At 35.4% G+C, this 21206-nt stretch overlaps 1 protein-coding gene across 4 annotated transcripts in view; it reads left to right on the top strand.

Moving 5' to 3' along the window:
• The window catches only part of AGO3 (argonaute RISC catalytic component 3), a 137542-nt gene extending 117016 nt beyond the window's left edge, over nt 1–20526 (top strand). For all 4 annotated transcript variants that reach the window (XM_082415770.1, XM_082415774.1, XM_082415773.1 and 1 more), the window contains 2 exons: nt 6527–6726; nt 7300–20526. In XM_082415770.1, coding sequence (XP_082271896.1) covers nt 6527–6726; nt 7300–7408 — 309 coding nt within the window. In that variant the 3' untranslated portion in view covers nt 7409–20526. The remainder of the gene's footprint in view (nt 1–6526; nt 6727–7299) is intronic.
• The last annotated feature ends 680 nt before the right edge of the window (nt 20527–21206 follow it).

The raw sequence follows: 21206 nt of genomic DNA, 5'->3' as shown, positions 1-21206 counted from the left end.
TAAGCAGAAGATAATGGTGGTTGGGACTAGAATGGTGATGGGAGAGAACTGAATGAATTGTAAATAGTTAGGACTTTAGCCCTATGTCTTCTCTGCGCCTGAAATGCTGTTTCCCCTGATCTTACAAGCCCTCCTTATCATACAGAGCTCACTTCCATGTCTCTTTCTCAGAGAGACAGGCCTTCTCTAACCATGGAATCTAATGTAGCCACAGACATAGTCAGTCTTCCATGCTACCCTACATTTTAATTCTCTTGATAGCCCAGTTTCTGATGGTTTTATTTATGTGCTATCTGTCTCATCACTGGAATGTGTGTCTTATTCATTACTGTGTGCCCAGAACCTCATACAGGACATGGCATATAGTAAGTGTTCAGTAAATACTGAATGTGTGCACATACAATATATTATACATGCATTATAAACATACAAATTTGGGGGGATTTGGTAGTAATTTGAACTTTATCCCCAAAATCTTGCACAGTGTCTGAAAAATGATAAATATTTGCTAACGTATGAGCTAATCTGTCTCTTTTCTCCTTTGCCACTGCCATTTTCATACTTCATACATTCATCATCTCATACCAGCACTAGTGCAGCAGCCTCCTAATTGTTCCCCTTGCTTTTAGTCTCCTCCTGTTTTCTTTTTTTTCTTTTTTTTTTTCCATGGGGGTGGTGGTGGTGGTGTTTATTTAAAGTAAAAACAAAAACAGTTCAACCATTTCTCCCACCCCTGCCTCTGGCAACCACCAACCTGTTCTCTGTATCTTTGACCATGCTTTTTAAATTATTTTTCATTCATTCATTTTGATTCCAGATATATGGCATTTGTCTTTCTCTGTCTGACTTATTTTACTTAGCATAATGTCCATATATATATATCACAATTTCTTTATCTGTTCATCCATTGATGGACACTTAGGTTGTTTCCATATCTTAGCTATTGGAAATATTGCTGCAATGAACATAGTGGTGCATACTTTTTGAATTAGTGTTTTTGTTTTCTTCAGATAAATACCCATAAGTGGAACTGCTAGATCATATGGTTATTTCTGTTTTTAATTTTTTGAGGAACCTCCATACTGTTTTCCACAGTGGCTGCACCAATTTACATTCTCACCAACAGCGTAGGAGGGTTCAAAAGGGAACTCTTATGCATTGTTGGTGGGAAAGTAAACTGGTGCAGCCACTATGGAAAACAGTATGGAGGTTCCTCAAAAAACTAGAGTTGCCAAGACTTCCCTGGTGGCGCAGTGGTTAGGAATCCGCCTGCCAATGCAGGGGACATGGGTTCGAGCCCTGGTCCGGGAGATCCCACATGCTGCGGAGCAACTAAGCCTGTGCACCACAACTACCGAGCCTGCATTCTAGAGCCTGCGAGCCACAACTACTGAGCCCACACGCCTAGAGCCCACGCTCCGCAGCAAGAGATACCACCGCAATGAGAAGCCCGCACACCGCAACGAAGAGTGGCCCCTGCTCACTGCAACTAGAGAAAGCCCGCATGCAGCAACGAAGACCCAACGCAGCCATAATTAATTAATTAGTTAGTTAATTAATTAATTAATTTTAAAAATAATAATGAATATAGAGTTGCCATATGATCCTGCAGTCCCACTCTTGGGCATATACCCAGAGAAAACTATAAATACAAGAGATACATGCGGGGGGCTTCCCTGGTGGTGCAGTGGTTAAGAATCCATGTGCCAATGCAGGGGACACGGATTCGAGCCCTGGTCTGGGAAGATCCCACATGCCCCAGAGCAACTAGGCCCGTGTGCCACAACTACTGAGCCTGCGCTCTAGAGCCTGCGAGCCACAACTACTGAAGCCCGCGCGCCTAGAGCCCCTGCTCCACAAGAGAAGCCACCACGAGAAGCACGCGCACCGCAACAAAGAGTAGCCCCTGCTTACTGCAACTAAAGAAAGCCCACACGCAGCAACAAAGACCCAAAGCAGCCAAAGATAGACAGATAGATAGATAGATAAATTTTTTTAAAAGAAGGAAAGGAAGTGAGAGAATTTAGTAAAAAAAAGGTACATGAGGGACTTCCCTGGTGGTCCAGTGGTAAAGAATCCGCTTTCCAATGCAGGGGACATGGGTTCCATCCCTGGTTGGGGAACTAAGATCCCACATGCCACGGGGCAACTAAGCCTGCGCGCCACAACTATTGAGCTCTCACACCTCAATGAGAGAGCCTGCATGCCACAAACTACAGAGCCTATGCACTCTGGAGCCTGTGTGCCACAACTAGAGAAAGAAAAACCGGCATACCACAACTAGAGAGAAGCCTGTGTGCCACAACTAGAGAGAGAAAACCCGCGCGCTGCAACAAAAGATCCCGCATGCTGCAACTAAGACCCGACACAGCCAAAAAAATAGAGAAAATAAATAAATTAAATAAATAAATATTTTTTTTAAAAAAAGAAGATACATGCACTCAAGTGTTCATTGCAGCACTATTTACAATAGCCAGGACATGGATACAACCTAAATGTCCATCAACAGATGAATGGATAAAGAAGATGTGGTATATATATTACAATGGAATACTACTCAGCCATAAAAAAGAATGAAATAATGTTATTTGCAGCAACATGGATGGACCTAGAGATTATCCTACTAAGTGAAGTAAGTCAGAAAGAGAAAGACCAATACCATATGGTATCACTTAATGTGGAATCTAAAATGTGACACAAATGAACTTATCTACAAAACAGGAATAGACTCACAGACATAGAGAACAGACTTGTGGTTGCTGGGGGTGGCGGGGGTGATGGATTGGGAGTTTGAGACTAGTAGGTGCAAACTATTATATACAGAATGGATAAACAACAAGGCCCTACTGTATAGCACAGGGAACTATATTCAGTATCCTGTGATAAACCATAATGGAAAATAATATAAAAAAGAATGTATATATATATGTATAAATGAATCACTTTGCTGTACACCAGAAACTAACACAACATTGTAAATCAACTATACTTCAATACAATAAATTTTTTTTAAAAAAGTTCCCAGGGAATTCCCTGGCAGTCCAGTGGTTAGGACTTCCACGCTTCCACTGCAGGGGGCACGAATTCAATCCCTGGAACTAAGATCCCGCATGCCCCACCATGTGCCCCCCCAAAAAAAAAAAAAAGAGTTCCCTTTTCTGTCATCACCAACACTTGTCATTTCTAATCTTTCGGATAATAGCCATTCCAACAGGTATGAGGTGATATCACATTGTGATTTTGATGTGCATTTCCCTGATGATTAATGATGTTAACCTTTTTTTCATGTGCCTGTTGACCATCTGTATGTCTTCTTTGGAAAAATGTCTATTCAGATCTGCCCGTTTTTCAACTGGATTTTTCTCTTTTGCTATGAATTGTATGAGTTCTTTATATATTTTGGATATTAACCCCTTATCAGATACATGATTTGCAAATATCTTCTCCCATTTAGTAGGTTGCCTTTTTGTTTTGCTGATGGCTTCCTTTGCTGTGCAGAAGCTTTTTAATTTGGTGTAGTCCTACTTGTTTATTTTTGGTTTTGTTGCTTTTGCTTTTGGTGTCAGATCAGAAAAAATCATCACCAAGACCTATGTCAAGGAGCTTATTGCCTATGTTTTCTTCCAGGAGTTTTATGGTTTCAGGTCTTACATTTAAGTCTTTAAACCATTTTGAGTTAATTTTAGTGTATAGTGTATGGTATAAGATAAGTGCTCCATTTTCATTCTTTGCATGTGGCTGTCCAGTTTTCCCAACCCCATTTATTGAAGAGACTGTCCTCTCCCCATTGTAAGTTCTTGCCTCCTTTGTCATAAATTAATTGATCATATATGCATGGTTTATTTCTGGGCTCTATTCTGATCCACTGATCTATCTATGTGCCTGTTTTTACCATACTGTTTAATTAGTATAGCTTTATAATATACAGTCCCCAACATATGATAGTTTGACTATTTTTTGACTTTACAGTGGTGCGAAAGTGATATGCATTCAGTAGAAACTGTACTTCAAATTTTGAATTTTGATCTTTTCCCCAGCTAGTGATATACAGTACAATACTCTCATGATGCTGGGCAGCAGCAGCAAGCCACAACTGCCAATCAGTCACACGATCACAAGGGTAAAAAACTGATACACTTACAACCATTCTGTATCCATATAGCCATTCTGTTTTTCACTTTCAGTACAGTATTCAATAAATTACATGAGGTATTTAACACTTTATTGTAAAATAAGCTTTGTGTTAGATGCTTTTGCCCAACTATTGGCTAACATAAGTGTTCTGAACACGTTTGAGTTAGGCTAGGCTAAGCTATGAGGTTTGGTAGGTTAGGTATATTAAATGCATTTTGACTTAGGATATCTTCAACTTAAAATGGGTTTATTGGAACATAACCCCATCGTAAGTCAAGGAAGATCTGTATAATATTTTATTTCTTTTTCTTGGCTAATTTCACTGGCTAGGACTTTCAATAACTACGTTAAATAAAAGTGGTGAGAGTGGGCATCTTTGTCTTGTTCCTGATCTTAGAGTATGATTGAGTATGATGTTAGCTGTGGGCTTGTCATATATGGCCTTTATTATGTTGAAGTACGTTCCCTCTATACCCGCATTGTTGACAGTCTTTATTATAAATACTCAAATGCTTTTTCTGCCTCTATTGAGATGATCATACGATTTTTATCCTTCATTTTGTTAATGTGGTGTATCACATTGATTGATTTGCAGATGTTGACCCATCCTCACATCCTAGAATAAATCCCCCTTAATCATGGTGTATGATCCTTTTAATGTATTGTTGAATTTGGCTTGCTAATATTTTGTCGAGGATTTTTGCATCTATGTTCATTAGGGATATCAGCCTGTAATTCTTTTCTTGAGGCATCCTTGTCTGGTTTTGGTATCACGGTAATGCTAGCCTTGTAAAATGAGTTTGGAAGAGTTCCCTCCTCTTCTATTTTTTGGAAGTTTGAGAAGGATTGGTATTAATTCTTCTTTGAATGTTTGGTAAAATTCACCAGTAAAAAAAAAAAAAAAAAAAAAATTCACCAGTAAAGCTGTCTGGTCCTGGACTTTTATTTGTTGGGAGGCTTTTGATTACTGATTCAATCACTAGTAATAGGTCTGTTCAGATTTTCTGTTTTCTGCTTCATCATGATTCTGTTTCTAACCCATCCTCCATATTACTGCTGATGTTACTTTTATAAAACCCCCAATCTTATCACACCCAAAACCTCTCCTGTTAAAAAAAAGCTGTGCAGTGCTTTCCCTGCTGCCTACAGGTGAAAGTCCAAATTCCTAAACATGTCATTCAGTCTGATTCCAAACGTTCATTTCAATTTCATCTTTTTCCCCTCGTGCCCCATATTCTGTTGATCCTAGTCTATTAGCTATTCCCCAAATATGCCATGAAATTTTATGCCCCCGTGCTTTTGTTAAGGCTGTTCATTCTCTCCAGTGTCTCCTCACCCTGCCCATCCCATAATGGCCAAATCTCACTCATTCCCCTCTTGGTGAAGAACCCCCAGGGCTCACCTCACAATTACTTCCTTTGGTATTCTCATATAGGACTAAGTACCAGTAGTACTATAGCCATTTATTAGTTGTTTTATAATTACAGATGCTCTATTTCCTCTACTCCTCTACTGAATTATGTTTCCATTGTTTTGACATTGTTTACTTTGTTTTTCTTTGAATTCACAGTCCCTAGCATAGTGACTAATACATAGGAGCTCAACTAATGTTCTTGTTTTTTTATTATGGTAAAAAACACATAACATACAATGTACCATTTTAACCATTTTTAAATATACAGTTCTGTGACATTAAGTAATTCACATTATTCTGCAGTCATACCACCTTCTATCTATGGAACTTTTTCATCTTCCCGGATACTCTGTACTCATTAAACACTAACTCCCCATTCCCACATCCCCCCAACCCATGGTGATCACCATTCTACTTTCTGTCTCTATGAACTCAGCTACTTCAGGTACCTCATATAAGTGAATTGTACAATATTTGTCCTTTTGTGACTGGTTTATTTCACTTAGCATAACATCATCAAGGTTCATCCATGTTGTAGTACGTGGCAGATTTTTCTTCCTTTTTAAGACTGAATAGTATTCCGTTTTATATATATATATATATATATATATATATATATATATATATATATATATACACACACACACATACATACACACACACACACACACACACACATACATACACACACACACCTCCTTTTATTATACATTCATCCATCAGCGGATACTTGGATTGTGTCCACCTTCTGGCTATTGTGAATAATGCTGCTTTGAACCCAGGTGTGCAAATATCTGTTCGAGTCCCTGTTTTTACTTCTTTGGGATATATACCCAGAATCAATTAAATGTTTTTTCAATTGATTATTAAATTAGGATATATTTTGCTAATGTACAAAGCTTGTTTTTTCACTTAGTCTGTGGTGAATATTTATTTAAAAGTTTAGAAATCAGCAGAATATTCCATTGCCTTCTATAGGGTACCAGCCGTCCTTCACACTATCATGTTTTATGGGATGATAACTGCTTTACTGCAGATGAACTTCAACTGCTAACTTACCAGCTCTGCCACACTTATGTGCGCTGTACACGATCTGTTTCTATACCTGCACCAGCGTATTATGCTCACCTGGTAGCATTTAGAGCCAGATATCATCTTGTGGACAAAGAACATGACAGGTAATATAAAAGCATAACAAATACAGATTCTCACCCAAATCCAAGTATGCTCTGTGTGTTAGGATTTTCGTGGGAAATTTCTTTAAGTGTTTACATGTAAGTATGTGCCTCTCTCTTTGCCATAAAGTACTGCCATTTAGAATTAAATTTCCACAGGCTGTTAGAAGAGTCAGTGATCCAAATGAAAAGCTATGATAGAACTGACTGCCCAAGATGAGGGTTCCTATTAAAATGTGCAGTCTGGGCTTATTAGCAATAGTGTGATGTAGTGATTTTGTTGCTTTACCAGATTAATTCAGGGGAGAGATTATTGGTAATAAAAGTGATATATACAGACAAAATTATAGGATGTCTTGGATTTACTTCTAAATAGTCCTGGAGAGGTGAGAGATATAAAACAGAATTGGCCTTGAGTTAATAATTATTGAAACTGGATGATGGACATGTAGGAGTTCATTATACTGGCCTCTATTTTTTTTTTAATTTTTAAAAAATTTTCTACAAATAATATTTTTCAGAATTATTACATCAGAATAGGGTTTGGCTTTGTGTTCACTGCCACTTTTCTTACAGTGCTGAAGGAAGTCACGTTTCAGGACAGAGCAATGGACGAGATCCACAAGCTCTTGCCAAGGCTGTACAGATTCACCAAGATACCTTACGCACAATGTACTTTGCTTAAAAAGTCTAAGAATATTCTCTGAGAGGAAGAACTGGAAGATGAATCAACATACAACTTATGTTTCCAGTGGAGTCAGCTGAGTGGGGAATGCCTCCAGCCATACAGAAACCAACACTGTGGGGGGGCAGGGCCTGATCTTCATGTTGATACAGGAAGATTGGTTACTTCATCAAGGAACACAGCACCATTATGCAATATGAAACCAGCCAACTGCTTTTTTGTGCGGTCTCCTGTAGGAAGTATCGCGATCGTTTTGTTTTCACTTTCTTGTAGTCTAACCCTTTTAATGCCTTTACCTCAAGTTGCTTGGCAGCACAACTCTTTGCAAAAAAAAAAAGTAAAGAAAAAGTAAATGATGGTTTTTTAAAAAACACACCTATATGAATAATCAAAGTGATTGTTCACAATTATGTGTGCAAAAAATGTGCATTCATGTATTCTTGTAAAAGTTATCTGTATATTTTACTTATATACATGCATACTGCATATGCATATATATCTGGATCTACACTGATAGTAGATATATATGTATCTCTGTATATATTTTATAGTTCATTCCATTGGGGAACTTTCTTTCCCTTTTATTATCCTCCCACCACCACTATGATTTCTCTCTCTACCTCCCTTGCCTTCATCACCTACATTTTTTTTTCCCTGATGCTACCAGTAACATTCAAATGTTCATGTATCTGGTTCATTTGAATATGAAGCATGGCAAACTAGATTTTTATTTTGCACGCCCTACTCCTGTCTTGTCTCATACATAATTCTGAGTCCTCAACTCTTGGTATTGCTTTCTTAAGAAACTATATATATATATATATGTATATATATATACACACACACATATATATATATAAAATATGTTTTTGTGAGAGTGAATGTCTGCCCCCTCCTGCTCTCAACTTACATTTGCCATTTGTGCAATGTGTACATAAGCAGTAGCAACCTAAGCTATTCTTTTTCTTTAGTGAGTTTGTTAAAGCTGCTATAAATATATAAAAAAAAAAACACACAACTTTGTCAGAAGTTGTAACTCTCTTTCTCTATTAGTGATATGTATTCTAAAGTCTTCTGTTTCTATGTGTTATACATGGAAATCCCTTAAAACTTTTATAAAGGGTAAATATTTTAAATGATTGGAACTGTGTAGGGTTGAGGCCTCTGAAATTGGGTGGAGAGAAGGGATTGTGGAGGGTTTTTTTGGTTTTTTTTTTACTAGTTTATTTGCTGCCTCTCATACCTTAATGTGATTTTCATATATATATATTTTTATATATATGTGTGTTGTATATATATAAACATATATGTATGTGTTTTGAAGTATAGCTTCCTTTTCTTTTATATTTATTAGAATAGTGCTTTAATAATTATAGAATCATGCTGGCAACATCTTTTATAGAAATATAATCATGTTTATTTTAAGAACTGACAACTTGTTTTTGCTCTCTTTTAGTGCAATAAGCAGTTTTAAAAGAAAGCTGTGTCTGTTTCACATCTTTACCACAGAGAGTGGGAGAAACAGGCACCTCCATAATTTTAAAAGGGCAAAGTATATAGCCTTAATTTCAGAAGGAAAGTTTTGTAATTTTCAAGTTTAAAGCATGTCTTATAAAAATCATAATGAAAATGAAGGAAGTTAAATTTCCTAAATGAGTGTTAACCTTGAATATTAGAAATAAAGTTGAAGAACTTTAAGTAATGACAGTGACTAGCTTAAGATTTAGAAGATATTTAAATTCTTTGAAAATAGATCATGTTTACTGAAGAATCATACTGGTAAGGTGCCCATTTTCATTTACTGAAATGAGTCAGGAAAATACAAAATGATACTTTAAAAACTTTTTTTGCTAATTCATCACCAGTGTAACTTTCCTTTTAAAATTAGGGTGATGGTGACAAAGGAAGTTAGGACTTTGAGCATTTGAAATGAGTTAAATCACTGAAATGTTGAAAAAAGCTTTGCAAAACTTTTGTTTTATTGACTTCACTTTAAGATATTAAAAAATACTATAAAGCTGTCAAAACCGAGTTTATCAGTAACCTTGGATTCAGGGGAGCTTTGCACTTTGTAACTCATGAAAATTGCATTTTAATTTTTTTTTTTTTTTGCACTGGTTCAGAGTATAGATATTACAGATTGTTTCCAGTGGGCATTGTTGTTAACCTTTCAGAATTCCATCTGCACATGAAAACAAATGGATTAGCTCTGTAGTTTCTCTCTTACTTATCATCCACACTTATTGCCAATTTACTGTATTTTGAGCCTAAAATCTGAGCCCATATCCTCCAACAGGTATGAAATCTTTTGTCCCTCTGCCAGAAAACTAAGAAAGTACTGTATTTTGTATGTTTATTATATTGAAGTGTCTGAAATGCAATTTACAACACTGTTTTAAAGCTCTTTACATAAGGTAATGTTTGTGTAGTGTATACATTTTTCTCCCAACCCTCCCCCCTCCTCCAAAAAATTTCTATAAAGAGTGTATTTTTTTTACATTGAAATTTCACTGAATATAGTCAAGAACATAGGCAAGAGAAGAAAATTGTATATCCTAGGTGGTAAAAACCTGATGGCGTATGTTTGCTCAGTATGAGTAAAACATCTTCCTTTATCAGTGGGAGCTGTACAGATTGATGTGGAAAACTTTAGGGCCCAGGGAAGAACTGTAGATAACCTTTCCCTATTTACCTGCTTTACCTAATTTTCAGTCAGTTAATCTCACATGTGCTAAAGTAAAGCCCATAATTTAAATCTATTTAGAAGGACTTTTACAGAGGAAAAAAAAACTTTTTTTAATATAAAGCTTTACCTTTGAAGTGAGTTCTTTTTAGGGTGCTCTTAGAGTTTCAACATCGCTAGTTTAAAGTTGGTTAACTTGAAAGAATATGTATAGTATATTCTATTTTGCTTACTAACAAATTGGTATATCAAACGTAATTATAAGAAGCTTTGTGCTTAGAACTTTAAGGTAAATACTAAGTGGCAAATATTTTTTGAAATTTGTTTCATTATTATACTTCTGGTGTAGAATTGCTGATCTTTTTTATTTAAAAAAAAAAAAAAAAAAAGGTTGTTTTGAGTTTAATGGTCATGAAACTCAACAGTGACCTTTCTGTTCCTGCCCTTGCTCACTAACTATACAATGAATGCTGAATTTATGTCTGCTGTTTTCTGTGATATAAGAGTGACTTTAAAATGTCAGTCCCAGCAACTGGTATAATAGATTTTCATGTGAAGCAGAATTGGGAGTTTAATGTATATTCTGGATGGCAAATGTGTAAAGTGCTGATACATGTTTTATATTACAGTATCAAGTTACTGGCATTGAGGACCATGCATTTATAATACCGTAGCTGCTATATTTATTTAATGAAGTAGAGTCTGACAGTTACTGCACTTAACAGTAAGGAAATGAGCAGGATTCAAGGCTAGTGTTAGACTTTTTTTTTTTTTTCCTAAATAAGATTTAAGAACATGAAATATCAAGGTAACAAAGGGTGCTGCCAATTTAGTTTCAATTTAATATCAGGATACTCTTTCTTTGTTTTAGAAATGTGGATTTTTACTTTAGCAGTTTTGGAAAAGGGTACCTCAGCCTCCTCAGTACTGGTTTTTAGCATATTTTCACAGGAGTACAGGTGCCCTTTATTTTTTTCTTAATATTTACCTTTTAACAAGTTCCTCAGAAAAAGTATTCTTCTGTGGAAATCTTCCTGTTTGTAACCTATTAATTTATTTATCTTCCTACAAGAGAGTCTAGGTGGGATTCTAGTAGGAATGTACTGGGTGTTTTAGAAGGCACTTGATAAAGATTCATCTCTACTTTCTAGCATGGAGACTTATAGCCCTCTGAACACCTATACTGGTTTTCCAAACTAGGTTCTCTGATGACCCACCACTGCCTAAAGTTTACTTATATATTCTCTAATGGATTTTAGTATGACAGACCTCATGACAGGCTTAGTCATGATAGACTTAAAGTATGACTAAGGAGATAGAAGCTGAGTTGCCAATCAGTAGAAACGGCTGGCTGAGGATCTCAATGTTTAAGGAAAAGGTGAACACTCAGAGTGCCAGTAATCAGTCTGAAGGATCTATTATTGATGGATTATAGACCAGGAATTAGAGACTCCTATTCGAGGAATTTGGTGGGTGTTTGATTCAGAGGCCAACATGAATTTGCCATGGGTGTTGATTTTTATGAAATCTGTGAAGCTAGCCACTTGGATTCAGCTAGAATATTTTGTAGTCTTGCTATTAAAACTTGATAGTGATGTTTTGCCAAGAAGCTTAACTGACAGCTTGGCATAAATTTTATTCAGTATCATTAAACCTGGGTTAAATATTTATTTAACTCATCCTCTTAGATGTTCTCCTATTGAATAGTTTTTAAAGACAAGTTGCCCGTAACAGTAACTTGCTACTTAAATTATCTTTTATGAGTTATCAGTCAAGCTGCAAAAAGACACCATTGAACTGGCATCTTTATTTTGGCTTTTTTAATCCTTTTCATTCTTTTTGAGAATTCATGGATGTCTTAAAGCTTCAGTAATAATACCTGGGAGACTTTATATCAAGTGAGGCCTTTGTGAGTGGCAGTATAACCCTGACTCTAAAGTCTGTCTTTATTTTCCTTTTTCCCTCTCATTTGATCATATAAAGCACTTTGTGATTCTACAGGAGTCAAAAAACAAGCCAGGAATAATGTGTAAAATCAGTACATAGATGTGAAAGTCAGAATTTTCTCCAAAAAATCTTTTTAAAAAAATTTCCTGCTTATACTAAGAACATTTTTGATCAGTGGCAGTATTGGAAATGATGCTGTGATTAGTGAAACCTAAGCTGACTCCCAGGAAGAAAAATACAATCTCTCTTTCTCTCTCTCTCTCTCTCTCTCTCTCTCTATGTGTGTGTGTGTGTGTGTGTGTGTGTGTATATATATATATATATATATATATATATATATATATATATATATATATATAGCCTCAAAGAGAAAAATATTTTTAACTTTTTCCTACTTTTAAAAGTGGTACATTTCAGTTTATAATTTTCCATGTTGGTCAAAATCATTTCTTTTAACTAAGATATAATGGTCAAGGCTTGTGCTAATATTATCTACTGCTAGTTCAATTTTATTTTTCTTTACCCATCAAAGATAGTGCTCTATATTTTTACATCGTTGTAAGAATCTTTTGCTCTTAAAGTATGGAAGTTAAAGATTTTAATTTGAATTAAAGATAGAAGTTTAATAAATTTCATATGGAGGGTTGAGATTTACCAATGAGAAGCCCAATTGAAATATCAGGTAGCCAACAGTGTGACAAAATTAAGATGCTATCAAATCATCTATCTGGCCACTGGTCTCCCTTCCTTTTTGAAATCAATGTCTTAGGTAACCAAACTCTAATGTTGTGTCTATGTTAGCGTGTCAGTAAAGCAGAGATGTTCTTCAGGGTAGACACTGAATTAAATTTTTAAATCATTTTTAAAGCAAGGCGGTTCTTAGAAAGTGCCTTTTCAGAAGATGGTGCTGTAGATTTTTATTTTTCAAATAGCATGAGGCTAAAAATTTGAAAGATAAATTATTTTAGAATTCCAAGGGTATGACCGTTTCATATAAATAATGTTATTTGTTGTTCTGAATCTGGTCCAAGGGAACCAAGTAAAGCTTTTATTCAGTAAAATATCTAAGTAAATGCTCACCAAATATATTTTGTAAGTTTAAAAACACAGTTTTTAACAGAATTAACCCTTTCAGTTCTCAGCTGTGTTGCAGGTAATCTATAAGGCACATAAAACAGCAAGTTTGCTTAACTTTTTAACAAGAGTATGGATATAGTAGTTAAGTGCCCGATGGCAAAGGTAACTTGCCAGAAATTATGTCATAGGCTACCTTCCCCCCACCCAGCATATTGACCCTTTTGTAAATATCTACTGGCAGCCTTTTCTAATTAATCTTTATTAAAGAAGACTGCTTATAAAGATGGAGCCAAGTCATCATGGAAATCAGTGTAAGAGGAGAAGTAAAATGATTATTTCTCTATCTTTAGGGAAATTTTTTCTTTTTCAGGCAGCAAGAAATATTCTAAATGTTTCCCTCTTTTTTCTAGCATAGGTGAAAAATGATGACAGTGCATCTATATGATCAATTAATTAGAAATAGAACAGGTAAAATTGGGCTTTGGAGGAAATAAGAGGGAGGATAATTCATACTGGTTGGAAATTTAGTAATCTACCAGAAAGCAATTTTCCCCTGAACTAGGAAGTAGTAAACAGCAGTAAATGATCACCTAACAGGTTCTTGCTTGTGAATTTGGTGAGCACTCTCCCAGAAAAGAATAGACTTAAAAACACACAGAAAAACACCACACCTCAGTAACCTTGTATGCTGCATTATGTAATAATGATAGTAAAATTATATTGATTGTTTGGAGTGTACTATATCTGTCTGCAAATATACATGCACATTAAACTTTTTCATTTTTTATAATGTCATAATAGCAATTACGAGTTTATTTTTTTAATATTAATTTTTCTATTGTGATGTTTATATTTATTGGCAATTTGTGCGCAACTTTTATATTTTGCTTAGATATTGGTTTTAAGGTATTTTATTTTTATAGATATCTCTAGCTTTTCCTCTTTCTTTGTAATATTGGCAAAGATTAAGATGGAATGTTAATATGCCAACCAAACTACTAATTCCATAAAGTCTAGAGTTTGGATTTTTACCAATAAACCATTAACACTATTTTCTAACTTAGAATACTTAATGTTGTTTATATAGTGGGCATTAAAGACAGTCTTTAGACAGATTTCTAAACGTGGAGGGGAGGTGGGGCTTTTCTTTAGATTTCTTTCCCTTAAGTAGAAAACTAATACTAATGGATTGGATTTATTTTACCTGATCTGCAGTTTTGGGGCAACTTGATTGTTACACTTCTTATTTCTAACTTCAGCTACATTGAAACTGCTTTAAATGGATACATCATCCAGCCTTAGGATTGTGATACCATTCTCATAGGCCTGGAAAACAAATAGCAAATGATCCAGAAGTCAGTGATAATTGACTTTGAAATGGGGTGCTCCAGCCCCCACCATGATTATGTTATGTGGAAGATTTGCTACCCTAATCTTTTCCCTACCATACCTTTAAAGTTGATTGAACCCTACCATACTTTTAAAGTTGTTTCTTCTTCATCAGTGAAGAAACAGAGTTTAAGTGGCTAGGTAGAATCAGAGATAAAGACTAATATAGTATTTCAGCTACTTAAAAATTTAAGTAATAATTATGAATGTGAATTAATTGGAAGACAGTTAAAAGTATGATTATAGAAAATTAATTTCAAGCATATATGGTTACTCCAGTTTCCTAGTGAATAGATCAAGATTATTTGTATTGACATTAACTTTTTATAAAGCTGCATGAAAAAAGTGAATTCTGTTAAACAGGTAAAATATTTCCATTGTGTTTTTACATGGTGAATTTGCTTGGTAAGCCATTGTTTTCTGTACGAGATTAAAAGATAAACTTTATCCCTCCTCTGAGCTTTAAATTCTAAATTATCAGGGTTTAATGTATGACATTTTGCCATACTACATTCTTTCACTGAGAGGGGTAAATGAGAAAGTTTCAAGTAACTATAATTGGAAAAGTATTATTTTTATGTTATGTGAAATTTAACAATTTAAAATGAATCAGCATGTGATTTCGTATAGACATTAGCCATATCACTTTTTCCTCACGTTTTTGCCAGTTTCAGTAGGTTGATACACACACACACACACACACACACACACACACACACACAGCTACTTCCTTACCCTTACATCAAGTATTAATTGAAGGTTGGTATTCTGATTATAGGAATTTGTTGATACTAAAAAACTAAATATCAATCAGTCAGATATATTTTTATTGCAAGTATATGCTCCCCTCTTAAGGATATTTATTGTAGTTATAATTTTAATAGTTTTATTCATTATGCTTCAACATTGTCCTAGATTGACAGGCATATAATTCTTGTAGATCAATATTTTTAAGGCAGCTTTGAGTAGAAATCATCCTTTATTTTCTTTTTTTCCTTCCAAAAGCTCATAGGAACCGGACACATAGAGCTTATTTTGCTCTTTTAACTGGTTGGCTCCATAAATCAGGGTACCTGGCATCAGTAACTGAATTACCACGGTGAAGTACTTGGTGACTTGTTCAAGTTTACAGTCATCTCTTAGAACTGTCATGAATAGGCTTATGTGAGTAGAAAACAGATGGGATTGTTGGTCATTAGAACTTTATTTTCTTTGCCTTTTGTTTTTGTTTTTGTTTTATTATTTCTAAAAATTGACTGCATGCACATCTGTAATTTTATGTTTAAAGTTTAAGAGGCCATGCCAGAAACTAGAGAGGGAGATTACCCTGGTATTTAATGCCTAAAACTTTCCATCTTTATTTACTTCATGGCTTTAGTTGGAAGAACAAACAAACAAAAATCCTTTAATTTGGCCCTTTATTTTTAGAACCAAAGAAGAAAAGACTCTTTCTACAAAAAATGTTTGCAGGTATGATAGGAGATCTTTGTGAAGAAATGGACTAGTGGGATTGTAAGAGTATGTAGTGAGGGGGGAAATGAGGACAAGGAAAAGGTTTCTTTGCTGGAATCCTTGGAGAGAAACCTTACAATTGTTTGGTATTTGTCTGGTTCTCACAGTCACATTGTAAAAGAGGAACTGGTGCCATTTGAACCTAAGAAGAGAGTCTCTGTAACCTAAATTTATTTTATGTTGTTGTCCCAGATCTAAAGCTGCATCTATTTTGATTAGAGAATTTGCTTCTGAATAAAGAAATGAAGTATTTATCCTTAAACAGAGCCATGGCATTACTATCAACATGGCTTCTCCAGCTTTTCCCTTTATATAGAAAACACAAAACAGGACCTTTCCAGACAAGGTAGTCTTTCCTGTAATGAAAATATTTTTTGATAACAGATTTGGGGGAAACACTGGTAGATTGTAATGAAGGGGGAATTTTGCCTAACATAGACGGTCCAACCAGGTTAATGGATACAGTTTGATCCCAGGGAGTTTAACAAGAGGAGCCTTTGGTAGCAGGTAAACCTTTGGTTTTGGTAGCAACAGATTTGGATCTCCAGTGGTAATTAACTGCAGATATCTCCCTGTTTCACAGAAAGGGAATGATCTCATAGTATTGATGATGATCCTGCAGATGTGCCTGTGCTCTTTCTCTAATTCAAAAATCAGGACTAGCAAGCACTAACCAAAATCTTCTAATACTTTGTCCTATAAGATTCTTTAAAAGTTTTCCAGGAGCTTTCTCATTTCTTAGCCCAGGGTACAATGCCTTTCTCCTCTTTAAAAAAGAAAAGAAAAAGTATTTAGAGGCAGTTTAGATAGAATTATACTATGAGTAAATGATAAGAGTCTTTAAAATACTTGGGAAAGGAAGATCACATGCCGCAAGTTATAGCTTGATTGAGAGACTCTTTGAATACTGTTTTCATGTTTGGGTTCTAAAGTTTTTTCTTTGACCTACCATTCTTTGATTTACTTGAGTGCCATCATTCTATTTTGGGATGTAATCAGTGTTTTATGCCATTTATGAATTGTGCAGTTTTTCCCTCTCCATACCCTACACACACACACTGTTAAAAATGAAAGCGGGAGGGCTAAAACAAAAAAAAGATAATGAGAATCATTAGAATGTAACTTTAGTTAATATAGATGGAAAGAAATCCTAACTTGGTTAAATGAGAATTAAGACTGAAAGTGTTAGTGCTGCAGGTATTATCTCTATCCATAGAGTTTTTTGCTAGCTATAGAGTGGTAATATGAACAGAATATGTATCTGAAATATGATGTTACAGCAAAGTGATAAAAGAAATTATTCTTGAAAGTAATATTTCAATCTTCTCTAACAGAGATGCCCATATTCTTAAGGAAAATTAATGTAGCTCCTGGTTTTAATGAATCAGACTCTGATTTAAACTTCAGAAGATTTGTAACTTTTATTCTGACACATCTTCTTAAATATGTAAAAATTACATTGAATGAATACTTAAGACTATTCTTTCCTCTTAATTTACATAATGATTTTTTCAGACCTTAGTTCTATAGATATTAATTTCTCTCTCACATATATGCCTCTTGGTGTGTGCAGAATTCCATATTAAAAGTTTTCTTAAACTCATTTCCTAGTCAAACCTGAGCCGTAAAGGAGAAGGCATAAATAGGTTTAAAATGCAGGAAATTTTAGAAGATCACAACTGGAAAAAGACTGTTGAGAACTTGTTGCCTTTGAGAGTAGAAAGGGCTCTAAAACTTGAACTGAGATTTGGAGTTTAGTCAGAGCTCTACCACTCATTTGCTCTGTGTCCTTAAGGCAATTTCCTTAATCTCTGTGTGCCTAGGTTCTTATAAAATGGTAGTGATAATACCTGCCCTCACCTCCCTCACAAAGTAGTTGTAAGAATAGGATAATGTTTGTGACAGTGCTTGAGTTCTCCAAAAGAAAAGCTATTCAGAAGTTAAAGATAAAAGAATATTGTTGTGTGAAGGGTTCATTTCCAGTTTGCCTCTATGAAAGTATCTTTAGTTACCCTAGATCATTTTATCAAACAAGTGTAAGAGAAACTGAGGCTTTATCACGGTATGGTGTTCACCTACAAACGTATTCTGTTCTGTTTCTCCCCTGCTAGATATTTATTGCACAGGCTGAATTTTTCTTTATAATAATCTTTGGAAAAAGTGTAACTTCAAAAACCAAACTTCTTTTAGTGGTGCTATGGCAGCTGTGATTGTATTTTGAGTTAGATTAATGTGGTGAAACCATCAGATAATCAGAAATTAACTTTGCCTTTTGCCTTCAGGCGTTTTTGCTACAGATTGGCGTCAGGGGCTGTTGTACAACCAGATAGTTATCCCTTTGTTTCTTGCAGATTTTTGGTACCTTTTTTTGGAACCTTTTTTTGGAGTAAGGGGTTAGGTTTTAAGAAGGAAAGTGTGCTTATTTCACTTACCACTTCGCAGAGTTGACCGTTGCTTTCCAATCACCATGTACCTGTAAAAATTAAAATATAGTAAAAGGGTTTTTTCTTCATTTAAATTCAGTTCTGAGCATCTGCAGGTGATATCAGGAAGCCTGTTGGTGTCTGACCCAGTTATCTTTATGGACTGTGGGCAGAACCTTACATTTCTACAGGCTTACCCACTTTCCTGAGGGGAAGGGGCTCTTGTTTCTAGGAAAAAAACAAAGGGCACATCACCACAGGTTGTGTAAGCAATTCCTTGTTGAAACAGACAAGTTTGGTTTGTGTTTTGTTTTGTTTTGTTTTGTTTAAGAAATTAAAGGATGCATTTTAGGTACACAGGGTATGAATGCATTCAACATTTATTTTTTTATCTCTATAGATGCTGATCTCCCCTTGCTGCAGGCAGTTTGGGCTTTTCCAGCTCATCACTAACATGGATGAGATCTATCTTAGTTTTATAGGATAATGAGAATTACAAGTACTGAAAAGTTGGGGAGATTCATGCTTGGAAAATGAACAAAACATCCACCTTGCTGGGTGAGATAGCTGAGAACATTGGATATATCAGGAATACTTTTAAACAATTTTTGCTGTCATGTGTAGCTTTAATATCTGTCTTCAGTTACGGGCCCCATGAAAGTATTACTGTATCTTGTGAATAAAATTCATTCTTGTGAACTAGTATATGGATGCATTCATAGGCTGTGGGAAGCAGTGGTGTGTGTGTGTGTGTAAATATTCTATGTTTATAACACTGTGTACTACATAAGTTTATATAGAAAAAAAAATGTGTTTCTTTAGTGTTTGGGGGACTAAAATTGTAATATAACCATTCCAGTGTAATCTGACCACTCACTCTAGAGAACATTTATATTACACACAAATACACACCCCTAAAGCGTTGCTAACTGCTCCCACTTGAGATAATTGCTGCTTTTTTTTAAGCCCGAAGTAGTGGACAGGAAATAGCACTCTTTTAAAAGGGGCTTTTCTGAAAAGTAAAATGTAAATATAGGACATGTGGGGAGGTGGGGCCTCCTGCAGATGTCCTGCAGATGGACAAATAGCCTTTTAAATTTTACTTTTTAACCATCTTAACCGTGTGTGCCTATTTGTATTGCAGATGTGAAATATTTTGGGGAGTTAATATCAGTATGTTTAGAAACTGAATTATTACATAAAATCAGAGTAACCTCTTTCTCCATCCTCCTTTTCCACACTGACTATTCTTGCCAAATATACCAAGTTTCAGCATGGTAAAATGATGGACACTCAAACCTCCTTCCTCATCTTCCCTATCCTGTCTTACACCTGGTCTGGCCTTATATTTTTTGTTGGCTTTTCATAAGTAAGAACAATTTACTGTAGTACTTTAGAGACTGCAGAATTTCAAAATGTTTATAAGCCTTCCTTTGTTAATGTTTGGTTACACGATACCATTAGTTAAAACAATGGAGTAAGTCTGAGTTTGTAATATGCTACAGGATAAAATCTTGAATGATATTAAACCTGACTGCCACATTTTATTAAGAGGAAATTGGATTATATGGTGGGTGGGAGCTAGTCTATGATATATATGTAATCACTGTATAATTAGAAACACCAAATGTTGAGTCCTATCACTGTGTACTTGGGGGCCAGGCTTTGGATATGGTTGTCATTTTAATTCCTTAAAGACTGTATGAGCAGAAGGCAAATAAAGTTTTTAAACAAAAATACTTTTGGGGGGTATTTAAATTTTCTTTCCCCCAAAAAAATTTACTACAAAAAAACCTAGGGTTGAGATTGAGAAGCTTCAAGCCGCTTTTTAAGCAGTTCAGTCACTTACAATATTTTATGTTAAAGAAATTGTCATAACTCTTTCTGAGCCAAACTGTCACTAAAATGTCCTGTGACAGAACCACTCCTCTTTTTTCTGCCACTCTGTGTATTGGAAGTGTTCTTAGTTGTATTTGTTTTTAATCCTTGATTTTAAAATATTAATGGTTTTAGTGTTGCTTAGCTTCAGTTTGAAGTGTAACTTTCACTAATAACTGCAATAAAAAGAAAAGCTCTGCTCCAAACTTCGTTTTGTGGTCATCATTACAGCACTTCAGGCTTAGGTAAAGGGAGTTAGTGTGATAGAGCAGAAAGAATTTAGGCTTTAATCATCACGAAGTCCTGAATTCAAACCTGGATTGCGTGACAATAGACAAGTTCCTTGATGCTTCTAAATCTCAAGTTTCCTCCACTATAATGAGATAATAGTAGGGCTGTTGGGACATTAAATGAGTTAATAGATGGAGGGTACTTAATAGTGCTGGGCATGTAGGTGGAACTCAGGTTTTAAAGAGGTTCTGCTGTGCCGGCCCCCCACCAACCCAGAACTTCCCTGGTGGTCCAGTGGTTAAGAGTCCGCACTTGCACTGCAGGGGGCACAGGTTTGACCCCTGGTTGGGGAAGTTCCGCATGCTCCGCAGTGCGACCAAAAAAAAAAAAAATGCCTGATGGGGCTGGGGCTCCATATAAAAAAAAAATAAAGTGATGGAAAATACAATTCAAAAAATAAATAAATAAATAAGAGTTTCTCCCCCACCTTAAATAAAAGACATTGGTTCTTTTAGACTCTCCTCCCTTTAAGACATTGGGTGGCGTGGAAAGGGGGCTAAGCAAGAAGCCAGGCTTGCAAACTCTGCCAGGCAGTGAAAGAACTTAAGAATAGGTAGGAAAAAAAGAAACTGAAATGGACAGGGAATCGTCACAGGCC

The sequence above is a fragment of the Balaenoptera physalus genome (assembly GCF_965194825.1).
Source record: "Balaenoptera physalus genome assembly, chromosome: 1".
Classification (NCBI taxonomy): Eukaryota; Metazoa; Chordata; class Mammalia; order Artiodactyla; family Balaenopteridae; genus Balaenoptera; species Balaenoptera physalus.
The sequence above is the reverse complement of the archived record's forward strand: the minus strand, read 5'-3'. Positions and strand labels throughout refer to the sequence as shown.